Genomic DNA, 24,784 nt, shown 5'->3' on the forward strand with positions numbered 1-24,784 from the left:
GCACGATGTCGTATACTTCATAGCCCGTAGTGACTTGATTTGGTCAATAAGACGCAATCAATCCGCAATCAATATCTGAAGTGACTGCTGTGTCAAAAGAGGGATGGACCAAAATCCCGCTTTCCTGTTGCCAAAATTTAGTTCAGAGAGCGCCGAAGAGGATACACTGAAAAAGCACATAAAAATTCCTCACGTCACAACGGGACTTGAACTCAGATCTTTTCCGACCGGTGCGGGGGGGGGGACGGCGATTATACCAACGAGGACACTCGTATATTGAAATTTCTTTGATTACATACATTGGCAGGGCCTTCAGTTGTTTTGGATGTTGATCATTCCAGTTGTGCAGACGAAAAATCTGTAATGGACACTTAGTATTAGTATTAATATTAAGCCACATCACTGGTTTTTATTCGCCAAAATACGGATTTTTTTATCCAGAAAACAGTTACCCAAAAGATTGTGCAAGGCTCAAGGGGTAGAATTTTTTTCAGCCTGGACTGTACTTGTTAACAGGAGAGATTGCTTCTACAGGGATGGGATACACTTAAATAGAAAGGGTGCAAGAATATTTGCTGATGCTATCGAGGCAGTGTTAGGTGGGTCGGAAAACTGCTAGCTTGGGGGGAGACAAAGACCAATAGATTGACAGTAGCCACTGGCAGAGGTGAAAGAGATTCTTGCACTGCTTCTATTAGAATGAGCAGAAGCCTGAAAAACAAGATGTATGGTATTTCAGAGACTGCTGGGAGCCATTGCGGTACAAGTAAACACATGGGTTGTGTTAGGGTAGCTAAGAATAGAAACAGGTGCAGGTATACTTGCGTGTACACCAATGCTAGGAGTTTAGTAAATAAATTTGATGAATTTGAGGTATTGCTCAAAACATCGAAGGCAGATATTGTTGGGATATCAGAGACGTGGTGTCACACAGATATAAGGGATGCGGAACTGCAATTTGGGGAGTACAACATCTACAGAAAGGATACACAGGATAGGAAGGGGGGAGGTGTTATGCTATTAGTTAAGAAACACATAAAAACCAAGGAAGTGAAGCCAGTCGACATCGCTGGACAGTGCAGTGTGAAGTCAGTTTGGTGTGACATAAACATTGGGAGATCAAAATTGAGAGTAGGAGTATGCTATAGGCCTAATGACTCTGATGAGTATAATAAGGAACTGTACAGGGAAATAGAGTGAGCCAGTAAATCAGAGTGTCTTATAATGGCAGATTTTAATTTCCCAGATATTGACTGGATTTTGGGGGCTGGTTACTCACACACTAGCAGGGCTTTTGTGGATTTATTGGATGATTGTTTTCTACATCAGCATGTTCGGGAGGCAACTAGAGGGAGTAATACTCTTGATTTGATTATCAGCAGTGATTCTTCATGCATTAAGAATCTGCAGATAAATGAACCACTAGGTGGCAGTGATCACAGTGTGCTGAAGTGGGATTTACTCAAAGAGGTAACTACCATTAGGGGTAAAGGGAAGGGTTATTGCTTCCGTAAAGGCGACTACGATGGACTGAGACAGTATTTAAATTCTATACAGTGGGACCAACTGATGATGTTACCAACAGCAAATTCAAAATGGGAAGCATTCAAAGAACTTATCTTGGAAGCTACTAGGCTTTACATACCAACTAAGAAATATTGTTCAAGGTTTAGGCCAAAATGGATGTCAGATGAACTAATGAGGCATATGGCAGAGAAGAAAAATGCATGGGATACATACAAATTAACACATGACACAGAAGCCTATGATAGATACAAGTTGATATGCAACCAAGTTACAAAGGAGGATAGATTGATGATCCTGCTCAGGTAGCTAACAAACTAAATGAATATTTTGCATCGACATTCACACATGAGGAGTTATTCGCGAGGGGAATGCCAGAGGTGTATTCAACTCTAGCAGTAAGCTACAGAATCTTGAAATAACTGGGAGTAAAGTGGAGGAGAAACTGTTGAAGATAAACACAAGAAAGGCACCCGGGGTGGATGGGATCTATCCAGTTATATTAAAGGAGGCAGCAAAGGAAGTAAGCAAACCCTTAGCCATAATTATGAGAGCTTCCTTGGACTCAGGGGAGGTACCCATAGACTGGAAATGTGCAAATGTGACCCCAATTCACGAAGGAGGATCAAAGGCTGACACAAGTAATTATAGACCTGTGAGCTTAACTTCTGTTCCAGGAAAATTAATGGAGGCACTGGTTAAAGAAGCACTGCAGGATCATTTAGACAAGACTTCAGTTATAGCTCAGACACAGCTTGGTTTTGTTAAGGGGAAGTCTTGCCTGACCAACTTGATTGGATACTATGATGCAGTCACAAAAGAACTGGATGTAGGGAATAACTTTGATATTATATACTTGGATCTTAGAAAGGCTTTTGATACTGTTGCACATGGAAGACTGCTACACAAATTGGAGCAGTGTGACATTGGAGGCAAATTGCTGCTATGGATAAAGGGGTGGTTGAGGGGGAGAAGACAGAGAGTGGTAATCAATGGACACTGCTCATCGTGGACTGATGTTATTAGTGGAGTCCCTCAGGGCTCAGTGTTGGGTCCATTATTGTTTTCTGTATTTATAAATGATATTGATGATGGTATATCGGGCTTAATATCCAAGTTTGCAGACGATACAAAGGTTGGCAGGGTTGTCAAGGACACTACTGACACTATGCTGCTGCAACAGGATCTGGAAAGGTTGAGCAGATGGGCTGAGAGGTGGCAAATGAAGTTTAACATTGACAAATGTAAAGTACTACACATGGGAAACAGCAACCCCAGAGCAACGTATCAACTCTGTGGTACAACACTGACAGTGGTAGAGAATGAAAGGGACTTGGGGGTGGTTGTGCAGGCAGATATGAAGTTCTCTGAGCAGTGCAGACGGGCTGCAAGAGTAGCTCATGGAGTATTGTCAATGATATACAGGAATTTTTCCAGCAGGGATAAGGAGGTGATTATTCCATTGTATAAGGCGATGGTCAGGCCACACCTAGAGTACTGTATACAGGTCTGGAGGCCTCATTCAAGAAGGATGTAGAGCTGCTGGAACGAGTACAGAGAAGGGCAACAAGATTAGTGAATGGAACAAAGGGGTGCTCTTACGAAGAAAGGCTTAAGTTTTGCAAATTACAGTGTCTGGAGACTAGGCACCAGCGAGGTGATCTGATAGAGGTGTATAAAGCCTTGAATGGTTTAAGCATGCTCAATGCTGATGGGATTCTTCCTCTAGCTCAGAAAAATCACCTGAGAGGGCATAAATTCAAATTGAGGAAAGACAGATGTAGGATAGACGTGCGGAAATTTGCCTTTACCCAGTGGGTGGTTGGTTGGTGGAACAGACTTCCATCCCTTGTTGTGGAGGTTGATAGCCTAAATAAGTTTAAGGCTCAGCTGGACAGGTATTTTGAACGAACAGAGGGGTGAAGTGGAAGTGGTTTTTTTTTTTTTTTTTTTTTTTTTGGCTGATGCTGCATAAGCTTGCTTTCTTGCATCAAATGCCTCTACTAATGCTAATGCTTACACTTTGTTGGATTAAAGCATAGCTGCCATTTTTCTGACCATTCCTGAAGTCTATCTAGGTCACTCTGAAGAAGCTCAGCTTGACAGTGATCATTAAGTACTCTACCAATTTTAACATCATCTGCAAATTTAGACATCACGCCTTCTATCCCTTCATCGATGTCGTTTATGAAAATTAAAAACAACAGTGGTCCTAATACTAATCCTTGGGGAACCCCACTTCTTACATCAACCCAATCTGAGGAATAGCCATTTATCACATCCCTCTGCCTCCTGCCCTGAAGCCATCCTGCTATCCATCTAAGGATTTTCCCAGTGATTCCAACCTGTTCCAGTTTATAAAGCAACCATTCATGTGGGACTGAGTCAAAAGCTTTGCTGAAATCTAAATAAACAATGTTGAAATTATTCCCTAAATCCAGCTCGTGAGTGACCCTTTCAAATTGGCGAACTAGGTTTGTTAAACATAATTTTCCCTTTACAAAATCATGCTGAGTATCCTTGAGAATTTCAATTCAATCCAAATGATCCTGAATTCCACGCTTGATCATTGACTCCATGATTTTCCCTGCCATTGAAGTCAGACTGACAGGTCGATAATATCCCACTTCACTCTTAGTAGCCACCCTTATGTATGGAAGATACATTGGCACTTTTCCAATCCAAGGGAATCTCCCCAGGTTCTAGTGATGCTCACATAATTAGCCTCAATGGTTCAATGCACTCACTTGCCGCCTCCCTTAAGATTATAGGGTATATTCCATCAACTCCAGGAGCCTTACTGGCCTGCAAGTTTGAAAGTTTTTTCATTAAATAATCTTGCGAAATTTCAATATCATTAATTACATATTTTTGAACTTCGCTCCCACAATTTCCCATTGCCACAAACGATGCAATTCTTCGAATAGGCAACGCTTCTCCAGTAGAGTAGACTGTTGTTACCTATTCTCGGAAATTCCATGACTATCAGGCCCCCCTGGGGTGACCATTTTAAGGCTTGTTGGCTTTTCATCATTGGGTGGTCAGATACCCTGGTATTGCAAACATGACAACCCAGTTGTTGTTTTGGTTTTTAGGAGCATTAGCAGCTAAGGCCATATTGCTCCGGGATATGCGGTGGTCATTCCCTGACCTTTCTGCATCCTCCGTATTTGGTGGTGACAGGCTCGAACCCCGGTCTAATCAAGAAGCGTGTGCTATGCACTGCTGCTCCTTCCCACCTGGCTACGGAGGCGCCACAACCCAGTTGTGAAGTTAAGCTCACAATATGAGAGATGCCAAAAGGTATATGTGATACTACTAAAATAAAACTAAGTACAACTAGGCATAATATTTTAAGAGCTTAAAAATTATCTATATAATATTGGTGTAGTTACACCATAGATAGCTCTTAAAGAAAAAAAAACTATGATAGTTAGTGTAAAGGGCATCATTTCATCTGTATCTCATATTGTGATCATCCTTCACAACGAGTTACCATGTATTGCACTACCTCGAATAAGTAAGGCTTCAATAATAGAGATGACTATTTTTACTAATTCTCGGTGGGCATCACCAGCCAGATGGCACTGTTTTAGGGCTTGTTGGCCTTTCATCGGTTAGATCATTTTTAAGCTCTTAAAATATTATGCCTAGTTATGTTTAGTTTTATTTTAGTATTTATCGCATACACCTTTTGGCATATCTCATATTGTATTAACTTCAGAACTGGGTTGTCATGTTTGCAATACCAGGGTACCTGACCACCCATCAATGAAAGGCCAACAAGCCCTGAAGCGCTGCCTATTCGAGGAGTTCATGAGCTTTTGAGTGGTGTGAGTTGAAGGAGTTACTGTCCTTTTCTTTTCCTCTTCCACTCCTACTATTACTTTCCTTCTATCTTTTTGCTTTTCTAAGTCTAATAGGGACAACTGGATAGTTGAGTTATTATCCCACACAAATACAAAATAGCCCTGAAACGATGCCATCTGGGTGGTGGTGCCCACTGAGAATAAGTAACAATAGTCATCTCTATTAGTTAAGCGTTACTTATTCGAGGTAATGCAATACATGGTAACTCATGAAGGATGATCACAATATGAGGTACAGACGAAATGATGCCCTTTACACTACTATCGTAGTTTTTTCTTTAAGAGATATCTATGGTTTATCTACACCAATATTATATAGATAATTTTAAGCTCTTAAAATATTATGCCTAGTTTAGGGTGACCAGATTTATAAAACAAAAAAAACAGGACACTCATGGCAAGTTGACATGTTTCGGCTGTCATACTAGTTAAGACGATCCTCTTCTACTCGTTTCATGCCAACTAGCCATAACTGTTTAGCTTGATTAAAATTAATGTAGGTTACTTACATATTTATTGCTGTCTTAGTCTCACATTAACATTGTCAAATGACACAAATCTTTATTGAGCAGATTAATATACACTATTAATATTTTTGTCATATATTTTAGTATGACTGAATTTCTTCCAAAAGGTTTGGCCGTTCCTTTATGAAATTGTAAAAGTCCATACATGAAATGTCTTTAAAATGTATTTTTGTTATTCGTATTGCCTGTACAGTTTGAACAGACAATTGGTTAGTTTAATCAGTCCAAAATGTGTTCATTAAAAAAAACAACCTCTCTCACGGTGCATTTGTGCCCAGTTATCGCTAACACAGAACTTACAATGTGTGTTATGATCCCAAATCTAATGTCTTCATTTTTCATTGTCTGGATTGTCTCAGTACACCTGTCAGTGGTCTTCACACCACAATTCTTCCAATGATCAATCTTAGATTCACATATATTCTTTACATGATTCACTTCATTGAATAGTTTATCTTCATCTATTACTTTTAGTATGTTGGTTTCAATTTTGGATATGTTTTGGACACACTGTTGAACAACACACCAAGATGGAGGGATATTTAACAAAACCCATTTAAAGTCACACAGCTCTGCAAAAGGCTTGGCCCAGTTTTCCACATATTCTAGGAAAGTATCATATAAATTGGTGACAGTTTCAGCAAATTCAACATCTCTGATGACACTATCCTCTATTGGTTGGTTTCTGAGGTCGTGGACGGCAGATGTAAAAAAATGCTCCTTTCTATTGAGCATTTGTTCTGGCAGGGCAATCAGTTCTTGTGCCACTTCACTGCCACAAATGTCCTCTCATTCAATATTTTTGATAGTGTTATTACACATTTTAAGTTGGCTGTGAATGAACTTGAACCAGAGAAGGGACTGTGGATTATTAAAAAAAATCCCTCAAGAGTTTGGGGCTTTTATCTTGTGATATAAAATATGACTTGGGATCATCAAACGTTTTGATTATTCTTTCCACTGCCGGTAGCAAGGAAAGCCATCGCGTCTTCACACTTCCTAAAAGTTGCTTGTATTCCACTTCAACAGAATTGCAGGATTTCAGTGCCTCGACTCTAATAGTGAAAACATGAAAATGTTGAAACACTTTGTTAATAATTGATTTCCATCAATTGACAACATATCAGCACTTGTTTGCAAAGCATTATGCATGATATATGCAGCACAGCCTACTCTCAAGATGTTAATGTGTAAATATCCAACCTCTTAGAGAGGGTCTTGGCTGAGAGAGTGTTAGTTGAAGTAGAAACTAATACCCCTAGCCTGTGCTATATTTTAAAATGCCAAAAAATAAAAATATATAAGGTAAAAATGATGAATAATAGAGAACAATTAAATACCTGTTATTCATTAAGTTAGGTTACATCAAGGTAGGCAAAAATGTATTACTAAGAAAGGCATGAATATTTCATCAAGATCATCACCATCAGCCATTTTCAATCCACTGCAGGATGAAGGCCTCTCCAGCAACTTTCCAGTTCCTTCTGTTTTGAGCACTGGCCATCCATTTACTACCCAAAAACACATGAATTTCATCTATCCATCTCCGCCTTTGTCTTCCAGGTTTTCTTCTAGCTCCTCTTGGGTACCATTCTGTTATTTTCTTAGTCCATCTGTCATCATGTCTTCGAGCTATGTGTCCTGCCCAAGACCATTTTAGTTCTTTAGTTTTGATAAGAATGTCCTTTACTTGGGTTTGCTGCCTAATCCATGTGTTTCTCTTCTTATCTAACAGTCTGATTCACAATATGATTCGTTCCATTCTTTTTCTGTGTAGTTCTCAGCTTATCTTCCATTCTTTTGGTGAGTGCCCAAGTTTCACTTCCATAAGTCATGGTGGGGAGTATACATTGATTCATTATTTTACGTTTCAGACAAACTGGGATATTGCTCTTCAGTAGGTGACTATATTTCCTAAATGCTATCTGTCCAAAATTTATTCTTCTCTTGACTTCCAGCCATTTATCATTATTACAGCTAATAACTTGTCCCAGATAAGTATATGACTCCACCTTTTCAATTACTGCTCCTTCAATCATTATTTCCCTTTCTGTGGCATACTTGTTCATCATTACTTTTGTTTTAGCCATATTCATCTTTAGTCCAAAATCCTTACTAACTGTGCATAACTGATTAAGATTTTCCTCTAATTCTTTGGGATCGTGGCTTATGACCACAATGTCATCTGCAAATTGTAAATGGTTTAGGTAATCTCCGTTCACATTGACTCCTTTCTGCGACCAGTCTAACTTTCTGAGAGCTTCCTCAAGGGCAGCAGTAAACAGCTTTGGAGATATTGTGTCTCCTTGTCGAACTCCTTTCTCGATTTTAAATTTCCTACTGTCTTTGTCTAGTCTAATAAAGGAGGTAGCACTCTCATATATTTTCTTCAAAATCATAATATATGGGGTATCTATGTCTTGTCTTTGCAATGTCCGAAACATTGCCTTATGCTGTATGGAGTCAAATGCCTTTTCATAATCCACAAATGCCAAGCATAATGGTGTTTTATATTCATTTGCTTTCTTCATTAGCTGTGATATTATGTGAAGGTGATCCATAGTTGAGAATCTTGTCCTAAAGCCAGCTTGCTCTTTCGGTTGATTCTCATCAAGTATTCTTTCTAATCTGTTAGTAATGACCCTTGTGAACAACTTGTAGATGTGGGATAACAAGCTAATTGGTCTATAATTTCCGATTTCTGATTTATCTCCTTTCTTATGCAGCAAAACTATGATTGCATTATTCCACTGCTTAGGCGTCACACCTTTTCTAATGCACTTTGTGAAGAGCCTTGCCAGTTTTTGTGTTATGTCTCTTCCTCCCAATTTTAACAACTCTACAGTAACGTCATCTTCTCCTGGGGCTTTCTGATTCTTCATTTTCTTCAATGTATGTTCTACCTCATCAGGAAGAATATCGGGTATGTCGTATGTGTTGCTACTTTGCAATCCATCTTCCCCACTGCTGGCATCATTCCCTCGCTCCTTGTATAATTCTCTATAGTAGTCTTCTGCTATTTGAATTATGCCTTCTCTGTGTTTATACGTATACCATCGCTATTCTTCAGTTTCAGTATCATTTGTCTTTCTGTATTACTGCTCATGACTGCTGATTTAAATCCTTTGTTTTCCCTTAATGATTGTTCTACTTTTCTTGTGTTAAATCTTCTTATGTCCTCTCTGAGTCTCTTTCTAATGGCTTTGCATAACTCAGTATACTCAATTTTCTCCCTGTCAGTTTTTTTCTTGCTCTTCATTTGTCGTCTTCGGTTCATCATGACAAGTGTTTCTTGACTAATTTTTTCTTTGGATTTCTTTTTCCCTATATGTTTCTTGGGCTTTATCACTTTCAGAAAGTTGTAATATTCCTCGTCGATATCTTGGTCCTGAGCAGTCTGCAGAAGCTCAAACTTGTTCTTAAGTTCCAGTACATACTGCTTTTTCTCCTCCTCTGTTATCTCAAAGACCTTTGTATTATTTACTCGAGTCAATTTTTTCCTTTCCTTTCCTACATCTATATCAAGTGTACATCTTACCATTCTGTGATCACTTCCAACATTTACCTTATTCAGGACGGTAACATCATTCACAATATATCTTCTGTTAGTGAGGATGAAGTCGATTTCATTAGTTGTTAATCCATTTGGACTCTTCCATGTCCACTTTCTGTTCACTCTTTTCTTGAAAAAAGTGTTCATTACTGACAGTCCTTGAGATTCTGCAAATTCCACAAGTCTTTCACCTCTTTTATTTCTTTCACCAATTCCAAAATTTCCTATAGTTCCTCTTTCTGCGTTGTTTTGCCTTTTTCCAACCTTAGCATTGAAGTCCCCCCCCATAATAATAGTGTAGTGGGTTTTCTGCTCATCTAGAAGACTCTCAATTTCGGTGTACATTTCTTCAACCTCTTCATCATCATGGCTCGATGTTGGTGCATAAATCATTATAATCTTTAGCTTCTTCTTGTTTCAGCCAAACCGATGATATTCCAACTCACATTTTCTAATTCCTTTTCCAGCTCTAATATCCTGTCTTCACTGATGAGTGATCGTACATTATAACAGGCCAAGTTCAGTTTCCGTGCATGGCAGCCTGGCCGTACATTACATTATATGAAATCAAGGCATTTATTATTCTTTTTTTAATTCATTTATACTTTAATTTCTTAATTTAATTTCTTTAATTTAATTACATACACTGCATTGGGGCTACCTTACTTATATTTTTTTTTTAAGAGAAAAGTTCTTTTTCTCCCTCTTTTTTCTGTATTTTTTTATTTTTTTTATCTTTAATCTTTCCTCCATTAACATAAGTTTGTATAGAAATGGAGTGGTTTGGTACAAGATCAGGTGTAATCTGCCGATGAAATGCCTGATTTATGTACCAACTTTGTTTAATTTTCATCAACCTTTTTTTTTTTTTTTTTTCCCCTTTTTTTTTTACCGTCCTCCCACCCTCAGTTTGATGCTCACTATTTTTTGTATTAATTACTCATATATTTCGTCTTTTCCTTTCAGTTTATCTGTGTTTGATTGGCTCGTTGATTCAGCCTTTAATTTTATATATATATATTTTTATTTTTTTATTTGTAGGTTCTTAATATTCTTTTTCTTTATATTTCTCTTTCTTACCTTTCTTCTATTAGGCTCGGCACCTTGTGTTTAATACTTTTCCATCTTTTTTGTATTTTCGATTAGTTCTTTCTAATTTTATCTATATATATATATATATATAATATTAAAGATAATATAAAATAATAGAAAAAGTAAATCAATCAAATAATACATTCAGGGATTTAAGAAAACGGAAAAAAAAAAATATATATATATATATATTATCGCTTTTTACCCACAATCCAGATGACTTCAACTGGGGCCAACCACCCAGACTGAAGACAAAAAATGACAGGTTCTCTGTTTCTGTAATGATCAGTATATGCTAAGTATTTTAAATCTAAATCAACGAGCCAATCAAACATAGATAAACTGAAAGGGAAAGACGAAATATATGAGTAATTAATACAAAAAATAGTGAGCATAAACCAATATAGGCCAAATATAAATAAAATATAGTAATTAAAAAGTTAAGGAATTTTAGAATCAAAAGTAAGAAAATATAAGTAAATTATAAATGTAAGCATATATTAATCATCGTTGACCTGACAGAGAACATAATTTAATGATTAAAATAAGATTAAATATATAATACATACTACATATTTACCGTATCCAGGACATAATGTAATAGTTGTCAAAATAATATGTGGTGCCCCCTATGTGATGGATATGGTAAAAATAAATATAAATAAATAATTAATCAATTAGCCAATCAAATCTAAGTTAAAGCAAAGAGAAACATGCAGATAGTAAGAAGAAAAACCAAAGGAGGAAGAATAATAGAACCTGAACTCCACAACGGCAAAAAATAGTGGTATAGATAAGAAATAGTTTCTCCTACGTCCTTGGATTGCCCTAATAATTTCGGAGAAATAAAAAAAAAAATAAATAGTGTAGGACAGCTTAAAGACATTACAAGATATAAGTTGTTGATATAATTTCTTAACTTTTTAATTACTATATTTGGCCTATATTGGTTTATATTTGGTTTAGATTTAAATTACTCAGCATATATTGATCATTACAGAAACAGAGAACCTCTTGTCGTTTTTTGCCTTCAGTCTGGGTGGTTGGCCGCGGTTAAAGTCATCTGGATTGTGGGTAAAAAGCGATAATTTTTTTTTTTTGCTTTTTCTTAAATCCCTGAATGTATTATTTGATTGATTTACTTTTCTATTATTTTCTATTATCTTTAATATTTTATAGACATTATGGGTGTAATGCATGATTGCTCTGCAACTGCATTGACCCATAAATATTAGTTACAGTTACAGTCATTATAATTATTAACTTTCTTTTTTATCACTAATATATATATATAGATAGAAGGAGGACCACAATATGAAATACAGATAAAATGATGCCCCTTCAAACTACAAACGTAGCTTTTTCGTTTAAGAGTTTTCTATGGTGTATTTACACCAATATTATATGGAATATTTGCACTCTTAAACATATGATGCTTTATTGCATCAATCTTTGTTTTAACATTATCATGTACACCTTCTGGCATCTCTCATATTGTGTGATTATCTTCACAACTGGATTGTCATGTGTGCAATACCAAGGTGCTTGCCCACCCACCGATGAAGGGCGAACAAGCTCTGAAACGGTGCCATCTTGGTCGAGGTAGTGCAATACATGGCAACTCGTTGTGAAGGAGGAGCACAATATGAGATACAGATAAAATGATGCCCCTTCAAACTACAAACGTAGTTTTTTTTGTTTAAGTATATATTTGTAGTTTTTTGAATATATATATATATACATACAGACAAACGTATATTTTCAGTGTATTGGGTAGGGGTGCTGACCTGTCAAGTGTAATTGCCATGGAAAAAATTGATAAAGCCAGGTAAAAGCACAGACAACCTGAAATTAAATTAGATTAACATAAAGATAATAATGATAACCACGATGGTACCTAAATCAGTGGATCCTAGGGCTTTAACTACTCTTCGAGGGGTCGGCTACCAAAACCATAGAGCCACCACAATAAGCAGGGTCTCTGTTTCTGTTATGATCTATATGTATGAAATGCACATATCATAGCCGACCTGATGGAGACCAAAAAGAAGGAATAAAATTCAAACATAAATAAAAATATTGGACTGGATAAAATATAGTCTGGATAAAATACAATCTATTTCACTGATTCTGGCCCAAGCAGACAGTAAGTTGGCATTAACCTGACTTTATTCTGTAATCTAAAGTTACTTTGTTAAATTGCATAGTGTATTTTTATCTTTTTGAATTCAAACCTTTCATTCATTCATTTTTACCTTAAAAAGATTTAATTGGCATTATTTTAGCTTTAAATTGTTATTTTTATTTATGTTTGAATTTTATTCCTTCCTTTTGGTCTCTGTTGGGTCGGCTGTGATTTATGCGTTTAGTACGTAGAGATCATAACAGAAACAAAGACACTGCTTATTGCGGTGGCTCCTACTATTTTGGCTGCCGACCCCTCTAAGAGCAGTTAAAGCTCTTATTATTATTGCACTGCATTATTGTTTTTATGTTAATCTAATTTAATTTTGGCTTGTCTGTGCTTTTACCTGGCTGGCTTTATTAAATTTTTTTCCATCATAATTACACTGACAGGTCAGCACCCCCTACCCAATACATTGAAAATATACATTTATCTATATTTCATTATGGTTGCTGGGTATTTCTGCTATAACTAGTAGTGCCCTGGATCCATAACCCAGTTCAATACCTTTTCTTGCTTGCTTAGTCGTTCGGTAATGTGATCATATCCTATTATTTTTATCAATATTATATATATATATATGTGTGTGTGTGTGTGTGTGTGTGTGTGTATAGTACATGGATGTGTTTAATTTAATAAAGACAAATATATATTTTAAAAAAAATGCATATGTGGCATTAATTTTCTGTGCATAGTAATTCCTCTCTTAGGAATTTCAAAAGTGAGTAGCTTGTTTATAAGAAAAATTTCTTTAGAATGAAATTTTGTGGTAATTTAGGCACTTTGTTAAGAAGTGGGGTGTGACTGTGCTTCACAAACTAGATACAAGAGTTATCTTCCTGTGATCTCTCAGCTTTGTGTGCATATTTATGACTACAAGTACGCACTTTTATTTCAAATTATGCACTTTTTTTTTTAATATAGATCCAAAAAAACTATCAAATGATATGAATAGACTTTTCCTTAGTAGAAACTTGAATCGGCTTTTGACTTATTGAGTGCACATACCCACAGTGGCATGCAGAAAAACCAGTGTCTATAACAGAAATTTTAAAAGTCAGTGTTGCTTCAATTTACATTTAGTCTCAGCCAGAGGTTATGCATTAGCATGTCCATGGAAGCTGAAACAACAGGTTTAAGTAAACACCTCAGCTCTGTACCATTCTCAATTTGGTTCTCTAATATTCTTGTGCAGTACAACATGATAGTCTTAAATTATATATATATATATATATATATATATATATATATATATATATATATATGCGCCAAAATCTTAAGTTTAGTAATCCCAAAAAAATTAAAAATGAAGTTAATAGTATTCAAGATCCTTCTTTTCTGAGATCAAGAGCTGAAAGATGCATGCCCCATTCTTTAGAAATCCTCCAAGAATGAGCTGAAATCCCCATTAGCTGAAAGTAAGATAGAGAAATTACAACTTAAGTCATATAATTATAACAATTTGGAACATTCTTTCATCTCTGATGACATGAAAAAAGCAGAGTAGGCTCCACCTACTGTCAACCCCACCCACCCTCGCATCAAAACTAGTTTTGACATTCATGATAAAGTCAAAAATAACCTTACTGTAAGCTGTTTTATATATACTATGAAAAAACAAATATTTGATGATATGATGTGTTATTGTTTACGTACTCATAGCAGAAGCTGTATGACTTTGTGAATAAATTTGGTTAATTTAGATGTAGTTTTGCAGCTCCACGGACTTTAAATCATGAATTCCTGATACCAAAACAGAATTCATAAATAGCAAGTTTTCAACTATTACTGGAAGTGTTAAGTTAAATATTATTTAACTTAAATATAATCTTATTTAGTTAACCAATTTCCATCCAATAATGCTCTTTAGGGAAAATGTTTTTTGAAATCAGTTTTGCAAAAAAAACTTTCAGTACTTCTTAATATCACTGAAGGTAAAGAAATAGATATATTTTTCAGATCAGTTCTGCCAGTTTCAAGGTGAGCACCTAGCAGACACTTATGTAAGAAGAAAGAATTTATGTACAGTGGTCAGGTTACTGATGAGTGCCCAAGGAAGCATGAAATATAACAAGTCATTCCAAGTCACTCTTGGCATTTTAATAATTTGTCACAGCAATGCTGAGTGCTAGAGAATATTCAACACCAACAAACTCACTCAAACACTGGGTGACAGGGTAAAGAAAAACTGATATTGGATCTTCTCTTTCTGGTGTAGTTTTGGAAATGTTGTCACAGCCACATGTGAATAGCAGTGCCATTGTTATGAACAAAACTTTTGAGTCAATATTTCCAAAGAAATATTATTTAACTTTTTAAATATAAAATATATATTAAATATATTTAATACTTTTGACTCATTTATGAATATGTGCTTTCTTTCTTGAAGCAGTTATAGCTAGTTGCTGTCTAATAGACAATCAAAACAAAATTCCACAGACAAAGAAAAATGTTATAATCTAATGTTTAAATGCAACTGTACTGCTAGACTATCCTGTCTCTGTATTTTTAATGTAAAATGTGTGTTTTGGCAGCGAAATTTAATTTCTAGTTCAGTGTGGACTAGAAATTAAATAGGAAATTATTTGTCGGCAATAGGAAAAGAGAAGATTTTTTGAAAAAAAAATCTTCTCTTTTCCTATTGCCGACAAATAAATTTCGTCAGCTTTTTGAAGGTCAAATGTTGGCATCTGTGATCTCCAGAAATGCTGGAGAAACCTCATCTATTGTTAAAAGAAGTTATCACGGACTTTAAATAAGTTGATATTAACTGTAAGAGAGTTCTAGCTTTACCGAGGGTTTATGAATCTAGTTATGCACCACAAATTTAATTAAAGACTTATGCAGGAGATGATTTACAAATCCACATTTGGGTCTCTAAAGGGAACCCAGTGTTTCCTTCCCAACCACCCAGAATGTTTTCAGAATTCCAAGATTGTTACCCAATACATAAATGGTATCGGAAATAAAAGTTGCCAAGACTGCAAATAGATGGCATTCTAAAACACATTTGGTCAAACAGATAAAAGTCACTGATATGATCATCAAATGGCATGTTAAATGCAGAGTGAAATTAGCTATATAAAGAAAACTTCTCTACCTTCTTTGGCTATTTTAGAAACTAAGCAGCTGCATCAGCTGAATTTAAATGGTATTTAAAACACTGAAAGAGGGTTATCTAGACAACCCAGAACATGTGGCTATGCTTTAGTTTCGATTTAAGCAATGAGCATTGGGTAGGATTCAATAATGGAAATCATTAAATCCTAATCTCTCTTAATCCCAAAATTATTAAGTTGAATATACAGCCAAAATGTTTACAAAACACACACACCCTACAAAACTGTGTATGCTGGAATTGGGTATATCTGTGGGAAGTTGACATTCAATTTTTAATTTTTATTTTATTTTTTTATATAGAATTTAATCATTCATGTTCGAGATATCAGCCATCCTGATACAAATGCCCAGAAAGCCAATGTCCTTGAAACTTTAAAGAGCCTTAATATTTCTTACACATTAATGTCAAGCATGATTGAGGTTGGAAATAAAGTGGACCTCAAAACAAGGTAAAAATTGTGTTCATTGTATATTTTTGTAATAATAGAAAGATATTTTTAATAGAAAATAAAATAGATTATAGAATGATATAGAAAGGTAAAAGACCCTCTAGGTGGCAGCAACAACAGTGAGATTTTCTTTTGTAAAGGGCTTTTGTTTTCGTAGGGGTGACTACACTGGTCTCAAACAGTTTTTAAATTCTGTATAGTGGCACCACCTGATGATAGTGTTACCAACAGCAAAAGGAGGAATGGAAAGCATTCAGGGAAGTAATCATAAAAGATACTAGGCTTTTCATACGGACTAAGAAATACCGATCCAAGTTTAGACTTAAAAGGATGGCAGATGAACTGATGAGACTTGTGGCAGAAAATAAAAATGCAGATGTACAGAAATTATCAGGTGACACAGAAACCTATAGTAGATATGAACTAATTTGTAATCAAGTCAAAAGTATGTTAAGCAAGGTAAGGCAAATTATGAGAGTCTGAAAATGAATGCTAAGAAAAGCAAAAGCAGCAAAGACTTCTTAACTTATTTTAACAGTAGAAAGAAGGGGTTAAATCATATTGGTCCACTTTATGCAGATGGTTTAACTGTTGGTCCTGCTCATTTGCTGACAAACTGAATAGGAATTTTGCATCTACACTCATGAATGAGGAATATTTTAGGGAAGAGGACACCAGAAGAAGTTTCTCAAACTTGAACAGCAACTAAAGGATTTTGTGATAACTGAGAACAAAGTGGAAGAGAATTTAACAAATACAGGTCACTGTTGAAAACAAGCCATGAATTAGGGTTGAATTTCAAAGTGTCTGCAATTCTGCCCAGACACGATAGAGGGGAGTATATGATGAGAGCCTTGTTGATCAATTCGGCCCTGGAAAGACTGTGCAAGGCTCAAGGGTTAGAATTTTTTTCAGCCTGGTCTGGGTCGGAAAACTGCTAGCTTGGGCGGATACAAGGACTAATAGATTAACAGTAGCCACTGGCAGAGGTGAAATTGATTCTTGCACTTCTTCTATTGGAATGAGCAGCAGCCTGAAAAACAAGATGCAGGGTATTTCAGAGACTGCTGGGCATCATTGCGATACAAGTAAACATGTGCATACTTGCACATGTTTACATTATAAGTAAACATACTTGCATGTACACCAATGCTAGGAGTTTGGTAAATAAATTTGATGAATTTGAGGTATTGCTCAAAATATCAAAGGCAGATATTGTTGGGATATCAGAAACTTCATATCATACAGATATAAGGAATGCAGAACTGGAATTTGGGGAGTACAATGTGTATAGGAAGGAAGGAGAGGTTATGTTATTAGTTAAGAAACACATAAAATCCAAGGAAGTGAAGCCAGTCGACATCGCTGGACAGTGCAGTGTTGAGTCAGTTTGGTGTGACATAAGCATTGGGGGATCAAAATTGAGAGTAGGAGTGTGTTATAGGCCTAATGACTCTGATGAGTACAATAAGAACCTGTACAGGGAAATAAAGTGGGCCAGTAAATCAGAGTCTTATAATGAGGGATTTTAATTTCCCAGATATTGACTGGAATTTGTGAGTTGGTCACTCACACACTAGTAAGGCTTTTGTGAATTTATTGGATGATTGATTTCTACATCAGCATGTTCGGGAGGCAACTAGAGGGGGTAATACTCTTGATCTTATTATTAGTAGTGAGTCTTCATGCATTAAGAATCTGCAGATAAAGGAACCACTAAGTGGCAGTAATCACAGTGTGCTGAAGTGGGATTTACTCAAAGAGGTAACTACCATCAGGGGTAAAGGGAAGGGTTATTGCTTTCGTAAAGGTGACTACGGTGGTCTGAGACAGTATTTAAATTCTATATGGTGGGACCAACCGATGATGTTACCAACAGCAAATTCAAAATGGGAAGCATTCAAAGAACTTATCTTGGAAGCTACTAGGCTTTACATACCAACTAAGAAATATTGTTCAAGGTTTAGGCCAAAATGGATATCAGATGAACTAATGAGGCATATAGCAGAGAAGAAAAATGCATGGGATACATACAAATTAACACATGACACAGAAGCCTATGATAGATACAAGTTGATATGCAACCAAGTTACAAAGGAGGTTAGGCCAGCGAAGGTAGATTACGAGAAATCCTTGGCAAGGGATGCAAAGAAAAACAGCAAAGAGTTCTTTACTTATGTAAACTCTAGAAGGAAGGGGATGAATCAGATTGGTCCACTTGATATTGATGGGTCAAGTGTTGATGATCCTGCTCAGGTAGCTAACAAACTAAATGAATATTTTGCATCGACATTCACACATGAGGAGTTATTCGCGAGGGGAATGCCAGAGGTGTATTCAACTCTAGCAGTAAGCTACAGAATCTTGAAATAACTGGGAGTAAAGTGGAGGAGAAACTGTTGAAGATAAACACAAGAAAGGCACCCGGGGTGGATGGGATCTATCCAGTTATATTAAAGGAGGCAGCAAAGGAAGTAAGCAAACCCTTAGCCATAATTATGAGAGCTTCCTTGGACTCAGGGGAGGTACCCATAGACTGGAGATGTGCAAATGTGACTCCAATTCACAAAGGATGATCAAAGGCTGACACAAGTGATTATAGACCTGTGAGTTTAACTTCTGTTCCAGGAAAATTAATGGAGTCACTGGTTAAAGAAGCACTGCAGGATCATTTAGACAAGACTTCAGTTATAGCTCGGACACAGCATGGTTTTGTTAAGGGAAAGTCTTGCTTAACCAATTTGATTGGATACTATGATGTGGTCACAAAGGAACTGGATGCAGGGAATAACTTTGATATCATATATTTGGATCTTAGAAAAGCTTTTGATACTGTTGCACATGGAAGACTGCTGAACAAATTGGAGCTGTGTGGCATTGGAGGCAAATTGCTGTAATAGATAAAGGGATGGTTGAGTGGGAGAAAACAGAGTGGTAATCAGTGGACACTGCTCATCGTGGACTAATGTTATTAGTGGAGTCCCTCAGGGTTCAATGTTGGGTTCATTGTTGTTTTCTGTATTTATGAATGATATTGATGATGGGATATCAAGTTTAATGTCCAAGTTTGCAGATGATATGAAGGTTGGCAAGGTTGTTAAGGACACGTGGGCAAATGTAAAGGACTACATATGGGAAGCAGTAACATAGAGTGACGTATTAACTCTGTGGTACTACACTGACAGTGGTAGAGAACGAAAAGTAGCTGGGGGTAATTGTGCAGGCAGATAATAAGTTTTCTGAGCAGTGCAGACGGTCTGCAAGAGTAACTCATAGTGTCTTGTCAATGATATACAGGAATTTTTCTAGCAGGGAGAAGGAGGTGATTATTCCCTTGTATAAGGCAATTTTCAGGCCACACCTTGAGTATTGTATACAGGTCTGGAATCCTCATTTTAAGAAGGATGTTGAGCTGTTGGAAAGATGACAGAGAAGTCAACAAGTTTAGCGAATGGAACAAAGGGTTGCTCTTATGAAGAAAGGCTTAAATTTCGCAAATTACTGTGTCTGGAGACTAGGCACCTGTGAGGTGATCTGATTGAGGTGTATAAAGCCTTGAATGGTTTGAGCATGCATCAATGCTGATGGGATTCTTTCTCTTGCTCCAAATCATCACCTGAGAGGGCATAAATTCAAATTGTGGAAAGACAGATGTAGGATAGATGTGTGAAGTTTGCCATTAGCCAGCAGGTAGTTGGTTGGTGGAACAGACTTCCATCCTCTGTTGTGGAAGTTGATAGCCTAAATAAATTTAAGGCTGAGCTGGACAGGCTGTTGCTGGAACGAACGGAGGGGTGAAATGGGAGCGTTTTTTTGTTTTTTTTTATTTTGACTGATGTTGCATAAGCTTGCTTTGTTGCATCATATGCCTCTACTAATGCTAATGCAGGGCAGACCTAAAGAGGAATACAATTATATTACAGTAACAAAGGAATCGGATGCTAAAAAAAATTTTTATATTTTATACTTGAATTTCGGAAAACTTTTGACTGGTGAACATTAAAGAATGCTCTAGAAATTGGAGCAGTATGGCATTAAGAGCAAGTTGCTGCTGTGGATAAAGGGATGGATGAGTAGGAGAAAATGGAGTGGTAATCAGTGGACAGTCTTCTTTGTGGACTAATGTTATTAGTGGAGTCCTATAGGATTCGGTGTTGGACCCATTGTTGTTTTCTGTATTTATCGATGATATTGATGAGGCTATATCAGGCTTAATGTCCAAGTTTGCAGATGATACAAAGGTTGGCAGGGTTGTTAATGATAGTAATGATGGTATGCTACTGCAACAGAATCTAGAAAAGTTGGGCTGGCGGGCTGAGAAGTGTAAATTGAAGTTTAACATTAACAAATGCATAGTACTGCATATGCGTAGCAGTAATGTACCAACTGTGTGGTACTACACTCAGGGTAGTGGAAAATGAAAAAGACATGGGAGTAATTGTGCAGTCAGATATGAAGTTCTCTTAGCAGGGCAACACGCTGTCAGTGCAGCTCATGGGGTTTTTTTTACCATGATATACAGATATTTCGTTAGCAAGGATAAGGAGGTGATTATCCCCTTGTATAAGGAAATGGTCAGGCCACACCTTGTGTACTGCAAACGGGTCTGGAGGCTTCATTTTAGGAAGAATTAGTAAATTAATAAGAGGAGTTTACCTCAATATAGTACGTGGAACACTTCCGTATGATACCCTCCAGAAATTAAAACGGAAAAATCGACAAATTACCGGTACATTAAAGTAAAATATAAATAATTAAAGTAAAATATAATTAATTAAATAATCAATTTAACACAATTCAAAATCAATTCAAAACAATTAAAATTCAAATTAACGCAATTAAAAGAATCTAACGAAAAGAATCTAACGAAAATATTCAAAACGATTTTCCTTCCTGAAGCTGACAATGCTTTTCGACCAACTGTCGTGATCACAGGAATGAAAATTACCGAATCAGGCTAAACCTGCAACTTAAATAGTGATTATATGTCTTCGCGCATGCGCGTAAAGGTCCACGCATCGGAGATCAAATATGGCCGCCGAACATTAACAGAATTCTCGTGTAATTTAATTTCAACGGTTTCTGCAATTAATAGTCGCGTATAATTACGTTGAACGTTAAGTATTTTGGCCTCGTTAAATAAAAAAGTATGTTTTTCGTTAATGGCATGAAAGGCTAATTCTGACGCTGCTGAACGAGAAGCACGAACTGAGGCTTCGTGTTGATTTACACGAATATTAAGAGAAAACCGCGTCGAACCCTGGTAAGACGAGTCGCAATCACCGCAAGAAATGTTGTATACTAGATCATTAATTTCTTTTCTTTTCTTTTAACTTGTTGAATAAATACATCTTTTTCTGGAACACTAGTGTTCCACAAAAAGATGTATTTGAAAAAAATACATCTTTTTGTATTTTTTAAGTTAACCAAGTAGTAAATAACATAAAAGAAACGCGACTTCCTAAATTGAATACACATGACAGTTCAGCTTTACGAGAACTTCGAGGAAATAAGGATATTATTATACAGAGGGCAGATAAAGGAGATACAGTGGTAATACTAGAGACAAACATGATTATATTAATAAGTTAGATTCAGTTGTGTCTGATACCTCCACTTATCGTGAAGTGGACCCGGCACTGTTTACCAATTTGGTAAATCAATACAATAAAACGTTAACCACATATCGTAAAAACGACTACATTACTATGGTTCAGTTGAAGGAATTGAAGTCCAGAACATACAATATTCCTGCACTTTTTGGTCAGGTAAAATTACACAAGCCTGGATTTCCGATTCGACCTATTGTTTCCTACAGGAACTCGGCATTTTCAGCCTTAGCCACACATGTATATAATATTATAAAACCTTTTAGACAGGTTATAAAATTTGGGATTAAGAATTACGATACATTATTTAATAATCTTAAAGACTGTAGACTCGGCGACAATGACAATTTATTCTCATTAGATGTTACCTCATTATATACGAATGTAAATGTTGAATACACATTAGATATTATTTGGGATATGTTAAATAAAAACTCGACACCGATTAATTATACGAAGCTGCCCATTAAGGAAATTTTTCACTTAATTAAACTATTAGCTGAGGCTAACTACATCACCTTTCGAGACAAGGTGTACAAACAAATATTTGGATTACCAATGGGTTTGAGCCTGAGTGGCTTAATATCAGAGATCTATCTCTCAACGATTGAACAGATACATTTGACACCTTTTCGTCCCCGTATCACATACTATGGGAGGTATTTAGACGATGTTCTAGGTATTACTGATAGTAGTACTATCCAAGACATTTTACATTCGTTTAATAATATTCATTCTAGACTCAAATTTACATTGGAAAGGGAAGATACGGATACTAAGTCATTAAACTTTCTAAATTTCATGCTTACCCGTGACTCGAACAAAATACAATTTAGCATCTATCGAAAACCCACAAACACCGGTATGCTTCTTCATTATAATAGCTACCACCCGTTCACCTACAAAAGATCGATTATCTTTAATCAATTTCTAAATGCCTATAAATATTCAACGACGGATTCTGCTTTGGACTCAGAAATACAAATATTAACTAGCAGATTCTTGAACAGGGGTTATCCCATTAACACAATAAATCGAATTAGGGTACAAGCTAAGGATAGGATAAAAAATACTACACCAATCAACAATAGTAATATCAAAAAATACTTTATTTCTGTCCCATATGTTGAACAGTGGCACAAACAACTTAACAGATTCTTTAAAGATACCGAATTTAAAATTATAGCTAGGCCTATACGGAAGTTACACACTATACTGAACAATCGCTCGGTTCTTTCCGCGTTCGCAACACAAATTAATGATCTAGTATACAACATTTCTTGCGGTGATTGCGACTCGTCTTACCAGGGTTCGACGCGGTTTTCTCTTAATATTCGTGTAAATCAACACGAAGCCTCAGTTCGTGCTTCTCGTTCAGCAGCGTCGAATTAGCCTTTCATGCCATTAACGAAAAACATACTTTTTTATTTAACGAGGCCAAAATACTTAACGTTCAACGTAATTATACGCGACTATTAATTGCAGAAACCGTTGAAATTAAATTACACGAGAATTCTGTTAATGTTCGGCGGCCATATTTGATCTCCGATGCGTGGACCTTTACACGCATGCGCGAAGACATATAATCACTATTTAAGTTGCAGGTTTAGCCTGATTCGGTAATTTTCATTCCTGTGATCACGACAGTCGGTCGAAAAGCATTGTCAGCTTCAGGAAGGAAAATCGTTTTGAATATATTCGTTAGATTCTTTTAATTGCGTTAATTTGAATTTTAATTGTTTTGAATTGATTATTTAATTAATTATATTTTACTTTAATTATTTATATTTTACTTTAATGTACCGGTAAGTTGTCGATTTTTTCGTTTTTTCCGTTTTAATTTCTGGAGGGTATCATACGGAAGTGTTCCACGTACTATATTGAGGTTTAACATTGACAAATGTAAAGTACTACACATGGGAAACAGCAACCCCAGAGCAACGTATCAACTCTGTGGTACTACACTGACAGTGGTAGAGAATGAAAGGGACTTGGGGGTGATTGTGCAGGCAGATATGAAGTTCTCTGACAGTGCAGACGGGCTGCAAGAGTAGCTCATGGAGTATTGTCAATGATATACAGGAATTTTTCCATCAGGGATAAGGAGGTGATTATTCCATTGTATAAGGCAATGGTCAGGCCACACCTAGAGTACTGTATACAGGTCTGGAGGCCTCATTTCAAGAAGAATGTAGAGCTGCTGGAACGAGTACAGAGAAGGGCAACAAGATTAGTGAATGGAACAAAGGGGTGCTCTTACGAAGAAAGGCTTAAGTTTTGCAAATTACAGTGTCTGGAGACTAGGCACCAGCGAGGTGATCTGATAGAGGTGTATAAAGCCTTGAATGGTTTAAGCATGCTCAATGCTGATGGGATTCTTCCTCTAGCTCAGAAAAATCACCTGAGAGGGCATAAATTCAAATTGAGGAAAGACAGATGTAGGATAGACGTGCGGAAATTTGCCTTTAGCCAGCGGGTGGTTGGTTGGTGGAACAGACTGCCATCCCTTGTGGTGGAGGTTGATAGCCTAAATAAGTTTAAGGCTCAGCTGGACAGGTATTTTGAACGAACAGAGGGGTGAAGTGGAAGTGGGTTTTTTTTTTTTTTTTTTGGCTGATGCTGCATAAGCTTGCTTTCTTGCATCAAATGCCTCTACTAATGCTAATGCTAATGTAAACTCCTCTTATTAATTTACTAATATTATTATCAACGTAGAGCATATTGAGTATTACAGCTCTGATTCATACTATCTAATTTTAGGAAGAATGTAGAGCTGCTGGAATGAGTGCAGAAAAAGGTAGCGAGTTTGGTGACTGGAACAAAATTGCAGTGACTAGGCAATTGCGAGGTGATCTG

General features: G+C 36.5%; 1 protein-coding gene across 1 annotated transcript in view; it reads left to right on the forward strand.

Moving 5' to 3' along the window:
* The window catches only part of LOC150077362 (GTP-binding protein 6), a 300,778-nt gene that overhangs the window by 199,747 nt on the left and 76,247 nt on the right, over positions 1 to 24,784 (forward strand). Inside the window, exon 7 of the mRNA XM_090386669.1 lies at positions 16,171 to 16,319. Within this exon, the coding sequence (XP_090242795.1) occupies positions 16,171 to 16,319 (149 nt within the window). The remainder of the gene's footprint in view (positions 1 to 16,170; positions 16,320 to 24,784) is intronic.

This window comes from Mastigoproctus giganteus, chromosome 12 (assembly GCF_048544385.1).
Source record: "Mastigoproctus giganteus isolate SK-2022 chromosome 12, ASM4854438v1, whole genome shotgun sequence".
Lineage (NCBI taxonomy): Eukaryota > Metazoa > Arthropoda > Arachnida > Uropygi > Thelyphonidae > Mastigoproctus > Mastigoproctus giganteus.